The 8044-nt window shown below is 39.4% G+C and overlaps 1 protein-coding gene across 2 annotated transcripts; it reads right to left on the bottom strand.

The window, feature by feature from the left end:
• Positions 1-392: 392 nt before the first annotated feature.
• On the bottom strand, positions 393-7674 carry BTF3 (basic transcription factor 3). 2 transcript variants are annotated; one of them, XM_059919349.1, is made up of 6 exons: positions 7542-7674; positions 6907-6975; positions 3471-3584; positions 2945-3146; positions 1736-1792; positions 393-823 (listed from the first exon to the last, which is right to left on the bottom strand). In XM_059919349.1, the coding sequence occupies exons 2-6, from the start codon at positions 6973-6975 to the stop codon at positions 777-779; spliced, it is 489 nt and encodes a 162-aa protein (XP_059775332.1). In that variant the 5' UTR covers positions 7542-7674; the 3' UTR covers positions 393-776. The 2 variants fall into 2 exon arrangements, with proteins under 2 accessions (XP_059775332.1, XP_059775331.1); XM_059919348.1 differs by lacking the exon at positions 7542-7674 and adding an exon at positions 7304-7527.
• Positions 7675-8044: the final 370 nt, after the last annotated feature.

Here is an 8044-nt window from a genome sequence, read left to right as displayed (position 1 = left end):
TTATCACTTAAGGAAGATACGGTGACATTCCTAACACAAACACTACTTTTTTTCAGGTATCTTAGAAAATACACTACATAGAATGGAGTTAAGAGATTAACTACTTTAACTTTTTTGATGTAACCTCGGTTATATCTACAAAATGGAGCTACTAGTCCCTACTTCATAGATTGAGAATTAAATGAGAGAAAATTAAGTGTTATAATACATATAAGGCACTCAGTATATGTTTACAATATAGACAATATTAAGAGAAAAATACTCCTTGCTTACCCACGAGGGAATATGCTAGTCTCATAATTACACCCATCACAAACCATGGAAGCCCTGAGGCCTGCTGGAGAAAAAAGTTTTCAGACATAAGAACTTTAAACCACCTTTGATACTTACACTGTCATTTTAAATCTTTAATCAGATTCCATCCATGGTTATCAGTCATATTACATGCCATGATTAGCTTTCTATAAACAATTTTGCTTTCTGTGTACAAATCAGTATCAATGAAATAAAATATAAAACCGTATACTAAGCAAAGAACTTTATTAATCTTTGTTTCAAACTTTATTCCCAGGCTTCCTCAGCTTAATTAGCTGCAAAGAATGAATTGTATATAAGCAAAAACTGAAAAGAGCTGCAGTGTCCAGGGGCTTGGGCTTAAAAATATTAGAGATCTAGATTTTATCAGATCCATAAACAAAATTTTAAAAAGCAGTCATAATATAAAATAGCAGCTCCCAGTAACTTCAAGATTTATCTTCTTCAGAAGCTGACTCAATTCAGTTTGCTTCATTCTTGGAAGCCTCATCAAAATTCTCCACAAGATCTAGGAAAAGGAAAAAAAAAGTAAAAACTCAGAAAAAAAAGCCAAGTCTACAAAAATAATCAGCAGGTCATAAAAAGAAGATAGGGAAATGCTCTCAAAATATATCCTACAGTTAAATTAGGATATAAATTTAGACACCTGTTTTTATTTCCAATGAGACCACTACTCAATTTGGCATATTTTGAAGTGTATATTTTGGCATATAATTAATACAAGGGAAAGAGGGAAATTATTAACTTGCCGATGACATAAATATTATGCTTAAAGAATATGTATATGCCCTACCCATTCCTGCCCCACTCCAAGAATTAGTTAAGTAATATTAGTTATGTGGGGGACAGAATCAAAGAATACCATGACACACAATTTGAAGTTTTCCTGGATTCCTGAGGATACCTGTCTATGCAATGTGGAAATACTTCTGAGTCTAGGGAGTCTACTGCCCAATATCTGTTTTACAACAAAATAAATTATCCAATAACAGCTAGGATAGAAAAATGCCTCATGATTGCTAAAGGAGTTTTTCTGCTGATTTCAGAATGATTATATAGAAGATTTTTCTACAACTTCTCCATGCCTTCTCATACATTTATGGATCTCAAAGTAGGAAATAAGGGTCATTTGTGATCTGCAAGTACCTACTATATTTAGGTTATTACATACATATCTATTTACACAATATTTAAGGTTAGATACCTTTTTGGGATCCCAAACAGAGAAAAACCAAGCCTACAAACCTAACTCCCAGGTGAGTAACACTGCATTATTTTTCTCATTCTCCCTTTGCCCCACTTTACCCTATTTCACATACCTCCCCAACCCCTGGCCTAGGGTAATCTTTCCTATAGTACAAAGATTCTTCGTTCTCCCTTGCTAAGATTCTCTAGTTTAACCACAAGTGAAAGTTCCTACCTGGAACTTCATCATCATCATCCTCTCCAGTAGCAAGTGGTGCTTTTCCATCCACAGCTGTGAAAGGAAATGTAAATGTTCAATGAACACTAACCAAAACAACAACAGACGAATGGTCAAGTGTTGTTACAACTTATGTTTATGGTGACATTTGGGATTTCTTTTACAGTACTAGCAACAGCATGATAGTCTGACGTCTACAAATGAGCTAGAATACTAGTACCAGCCAACACACCAAATTCCAAACCCATTCTCCTTTCAATCCCTCTCACCTACAACAGGGTACAGGTAAACCTACATACCAAAAAACCTTTACTGAAGTGAAAATAAAATAATCAAAAAATTAAAAGTGCCTTTGACTGGTCAGCCTCCACTTTCCTTTTATTACACAAGAAAATGAACTACACTTGAGAGCTGAGACCTCACAGTACTAGCCCTGTACAATTTTCAGTGGAATCCTTCAAAAGCCTACCTCAGCTCTGAAAGCCTAAGACTTTCTAGAACCTCTTAGGTCTTTCGGCATGACAAAACAAACAAACAAAAAACACCAACACACACAAACTGATTAAAGCAGAGTGAGCAAACCCCAAGAAAAACATGGATGACTAAACAGCAGACCATATAATAAACCTGTCTCACTTCTACATTTCCATTCCTCAAAATTTTAATCAGAGAGCTTCAGCATAAAGTAGCTATACCCCCTGATATACACCTATTCAACCACACAATTTTCTGCCCCGAACAAAATCCTTATTACAGTATAATTAAAAACACCAGAATAGCAGGAGGCCAATTCTTAAAGACTATTGGTAATACCAACTGAATTTGTACAACTGAAGAAGTTTAATAATTTATAATATATTTAAATATATTTCAATTAACTGTCAGTTATTAAAAAAACCAGAAGCCCAAATTAACATTTTCGTCATTTCCAGCTAATAAAGGTAAAATTTTTAGTCTCTGATCCAAAACAGAAAGCTAGTAGAAAGCAAACATTCCACTTAATCAAGTGTAACGATCAAAGCATAATAGATAAATTATTTAACACACCAAGAACACCTGCTTAAAATCAGTATAAAAATTGGTATTTCTTAGAGGAAAGTCTGCATTTCCAAATTTAAAAATATTCATATCCACTGTGCACCCTAAATCTTAGAAATTTACTGACAAATCAGTAACCCTGGGCAAAACTGCTACTAGGAAACTCACATTGTTTGGGCAGAGCTTCAGCCAGTCTCCTTAAACTGGTCAGACTGTCTGCACCAAGCTGGTTTAAGATGCTGGGTAGCATTTCTGTCAGCTGCTTTGTCTCAGCATGGCCTGTAATGGTGAAAGTGTTTGCTGCCAGAGATGCCTGAACTTTAGGGTTGTTAAAGTGGATCACTGTTCCTTGGTTTGTGAACATATTCACCTAAAAAGAAAAAAAAAAATTGTTAAATTAGCAACACTCACCAAAATCCCTTTAAAACCAAACGCTGTATTAAGCAAAAGCTGAAGTCTACCTAAGTAACCTAGTATTTCACCATGATGCACAAGCAAAATTCTGCCTGAAATGGAAAGTGCAATCTAATCCCTTTTACACTTAGCAATCTCCCTGATATTAATAGAGTAGAAACATATTTTAGAGAGAGATGAAATTCTGTTGGCAGTAGAGTCAAAAAAATCATTTAACGCACGAACATTTAAGTTTTCAATCAAATCTTATTTTTGTAAAGAAATAAAATCTGACACTTACCTCTTCAATACCAGAGATATTGTTTACCCCTAACTTCTTTAAAGAGAACTGAAGTTTTTTGTCGTCTGCTGTGGCTGTTCTATGAACCACCTTCTTCTTTCTGCGAGCAGTTCCCTAAAGTGGGGAGAAAAGGAAAGAACACAGCATATGTTTATACCACAAGAGTCATTTTCAAATGGACAGTTTCTAATTCCTTTCTGACCTCTCAATCTGTGTAAGAAAATTACCATAACCGCAAACTTTTATGCAGTGAGTAGGTATATTAAGGCACCGATGGAAGCCAAAAGAGGAGAATGAAAGGAATTGTCTAAAAATCCTTCATAACTTCTAAGCTTCTAGTTTTGTCAGATATAAAGGAATGATCTTTTCAAAGTTCTACTTTTTACATTATCTGCTCTATAAGTGCGCATGTGCCAACCTAAATGAAGCCTCATTTAGAAACTCCATATCCAGAACCATTAACCTTTTCAGTTTTTATATTAAAGAAAAATCAACATCCATTAATATTCACAGACAAGATACTGTAAGACACAAATATGTGTATATACAGACTTCTACAGCATCCAAGAGTAAAATCTGACGTAAAATCTATCTTAACCTAGCAGGTCCCACACCATCTGCCCTGCCCCTCTATGCCACTCTTGACACTCCATCTTCTATCACACATGTAAACTCATCTTCAGCCAAATAAACCTCTTTGCTGTTCCTTAAAAAGGCCAAACAGGAGCCTTTGCATATACTGTTCCCTTCTTCTCCTAACATCTGCATGGCTCCCTACCTCACTACAGATCTCCGTTCTTATGTCACCATATTGGAGTGGCCTTTCCCAACTACCCAATGAAAAGCAGTAATTCCCACATTCATTTCCTATCTATCCAGGTTTATTTTTCTTCATAACACTTCTAAGAGAGAAATACATTTTATTGTCTTCCCTCACTAGAACATAAGCTCCTCGAGGGCTTCGATTCTGTTTATTGCGATAAACCTACTATTGAGTACGGTATCTGATTCATTGAAAGCACACATCTTGATGAATGAACAGAATACAGGCTTCAGGAAAACTTGTCTCTTGTACATATATGCCAAATCTCCAATCTCCCTCTTCTCAAAACTCTTTAATGACACTCTCATGGACTCTCTCATACAGACTAATCCGTTCATGCAGCACATAAGGCTCTTCATGGAAAGGCTATCACCTACTGACTTCACCTTCCCCCAACCTCCACACCAATTCCTATCCATCCTTTTAAAATCCTGCTAAAGCCATCATCTCTTCTGTGCCTTCCCTAAACTGCCATTAACACCCCCAAACCAAATCATTCCCATCTCTGTATCTTGAAAATGCTTCTGTTCCACTATGTATATTACACTGTGAAAAGAGGTTTTTGTTTTGTTTTGCTTTTTTTAAGATGCCTATCTCCCCTACTAGCATTAAAGTCCCCCTCTAAGGACTTTAAACTTCTTAAATTTTATACTCTCAGGATCCAGCAATAATAAAGGCTTAAACAAATCATAGTTTAACTGAAGAAAATATCAATAGCTACAAAAAATACTGGTTGCCAAACACCCCCAAAAACCTTTAAGAATAAAGATCATCTTGAAGCAATGTAGATACCTGGTTTCCAAAGAATCCTCCCTAAAAGACATTCCAAAGAACTACTATAAGATTCTAAAAACAAAACCAGCCCACATTCTATAGGTTTCATATACTTTACACTCAATTTTTACTGAAATAAAGGGCTTTCATAGCATTTACCTAAAAAATACCTAACGCTTTCAGATTTCTCTAAGGCAACACTAACTCATCTAATTTCACATTCCACAGTAAGTAGGTTTCCTAAAACGTGAAGAAAATGTTTCCATGTTACAATGACAGAAATAGTTCCTACATTAACTAAACAAAGTTTAATCCTACATCAGCCTTAAGAATCCTAGAAAACCCTGACTTTCCTTTACCCTAAAATGATGTCACTCACAAGTTAAAGACTAATGATCAGAGTAACAACAAAAAGAAGGCACACAAGCACATTATTCAAATGACTCCTTGTGAAACCTGCACTAAGAGGAATGATGGTTAAAAATACCAATATAAGAGCACCCAAACACTGACCCACAAGGAATATGAGTTTTCCTGGCACCTGAAGGCCACACCTAGCTTATAACAATTGCTAAAAAGGACAAGAAACACCTACTGCTGTTAATGGGTAGGTGTAGATCTTGAAGACCAGCTTGGGGGCATGGGGGGAATCAGGATACTTTCACTTCTGGCAAAATCCAGTAATTAACAGATATACATCTTATTTCCTAAATCTAAGTGCAACTTTTGGCTATTTCGCAGTAGACTCTACTTGAAGGTAAATGCTTGAAGTGAGAAAAACTAATAGATAATAAACTTGCAGCATGGAAGCTTTACAAGTTTTACCAAGTAAAGACACGCTCTGTTTCAACAAGCTACCACACCTTGTTAAATACTAGGAATGTGCTAACACAAGGTAAAATACAACTAGGTAGACCTCTGCTAGACCTCTACTTCTGACTTAAGTAAATTAGAGAACCTAAAACTTACCAAGTTCAAAAAAGAATCCCCTTGAAGGGGACCAACAGCCACCAGGAAAGATCAATTAACCAAAACCCGATCATTTAAAAACCAACCCGTCAATCACTCTCATTCCCTCAGTTTCAGTGTAATTACAAAGCAAAAATGCAATGGTATCTGCTTAGGTAATATTTCCAAATCCACAGTCATTGCTCTTAAATTAAAAAATGTACCTATAAGAACTACATCTTCAAATATCCTAGAAAATACACAACTACCCTGGGTTGTATTTAGCTAAGAAAGGATTACAAAAGGTCTTAATTTACAAGAGGCATGAACTTCCAACTATTAAGTACCACAATTATCCACAACCATAAACTAAAGTTGAAAAGATGGGTGAAACTTAGATTCAGTTAGCTTAGTTATTAAAAAAATAAATAAAATAAAAATCAAGCACTGACTGTATACAACTTAGGTTATAAAGACAATGACAAAACAAGTCAAGGGTACTAAGGGTCACGTGATGATCTAACCGAAATGACACATTTTCTTTCTAAATTAGGAAACACTTCTGTTCTACTTAAAATACTGTTAACACTGAAAACATCTACATAAAAAGCAAAGTTTGCAGTTTAAGTGCTCTCTTTATCTCTTCGCTTGCATGTTTTTCTTCTAATTCACAACCTACACGTCTCACTGATACGCTACACTGTATACCTAATTTAATCCCTTGCCACTCCCTTAATAACGATTTGCAAGCTCTGTGAAATGCCCTCTAGAGACAAAGTGACAAGCCAATCCTATTAAAAATGCAAAGGAGAAAAAAACCTAAACCATAAAACTCCAAAAAAAAAAACAAACACCCCAAAACCCAAAACCCCCAACGCTAGTAAAACTTACTTTCCCACCAATGCGCACTTGTGCCTGCAGTTTGGCGAGTTTCTCCTGGTTCATGATAATTTCTTTCATCTAGAAAAACAGGAAACCCTCAGCGAGGAAAGATCTAGTTCACTCTAGCATTCCACGCTCGTTATTTCCCAGGACACCAGCGGAATAAACGTCCTACACAGGCCGAGGCCTGGATCCCGAACCACCCCGCCAAGCTCCCGAACTTCAGTTCCGAGGGAGCCCAAAGAGCACCCGCTTTCCTACCCCTCCCCCGCTCTTTAACGGCCCAGAAGAAGGGCTCTAACCCACAGCTGGTCAGCGCCTCCCACCCCCCCGGCCCCGGCCTGGCCTCGCCTCGGCCTAGCCAGGGCCTGCCCGGCCCGGCCACTTTCCGCAAGCCTCGCGGTACCTGAGGCTCCTGTCCTCGGGTTCCGCCGCGAGGTGGAGGAAGAGACGGCGTCGCCTCGCCCCCAGGGCAGCCGCCCCTGGCCCGACCTCGACCCCGAGAGTCAGCCTGAGTGGGTGCGCCTGTCCGTCGCATCGCCTTCCTCTCCTCAGCCCTGTCCCTCCCTGTCTCGCTCCTTCCGGGCACTTCCCGCCCCCGTTCCCGTCCTCCTCCCACGCCGGCGTCCAGAGCCTTTTTGTACCTTGTTGGAGCGGAAATGGGGCCGCGCGGGGGACTAGGGTTGGCGCTCAGGGGGGTCTCGGGCAGACCAGCTGAGATAAGGCGCACACACGCGGGGACGCAAGATGGCAGCTAGAGGGAGGCCGGAAGTGACGCAACGCCACTTCCTCGGAAAGTCAGGAAACGGACTTCGCCGCGAGCTCAGCTGCTGGCTGCGCATGCGCGGCCTCAGGTCGCCGCGTTTGTGAAGGTACACTGTGACCGTCCTCTCGTGGTCCAGCGCCGGCCGGGTGGAGACTGAACGAAAGACTGGGCTGGAAGCACCGCGAGTGACCCTGGGAAAGGCTCTGGAAGGGTCAGAGAGCACGGTTCTTTGCACAGTTAGGGTTGAGTAAGTCGGTCCTGTCTCAGGGCCCCAATCCCCAAGTTCTTCATCCTCAGAAGAAAGGGCCTGTTCACGTTTGCGGAAACGATCGGGGAGCTTAGAGTGTGCTCACCCCTCCATTCGCTGGGAGGTGTAGATTG

Source organism: Balaenoptera ricei, chromosome 3 (assembly GCF_028023285.1).
Source record: "Balaenoptera ricei isolate mBalRic1 chromosome 3, mBalRic1.hap2, whole genome shotgun sequence".
NCBI classification, from domain to species: domain Eukaryota; kingdom Metazoa; phylum Chordata; class Mammalia; order Artiodactyla; family Balaenopteridae; genus Balaenoptera; species Balaenoptera ricei.
Note: the sequence above shows the minus strand (reverse complement) of the source record. Positions and strands in the feature narration are given on the sequence as shown.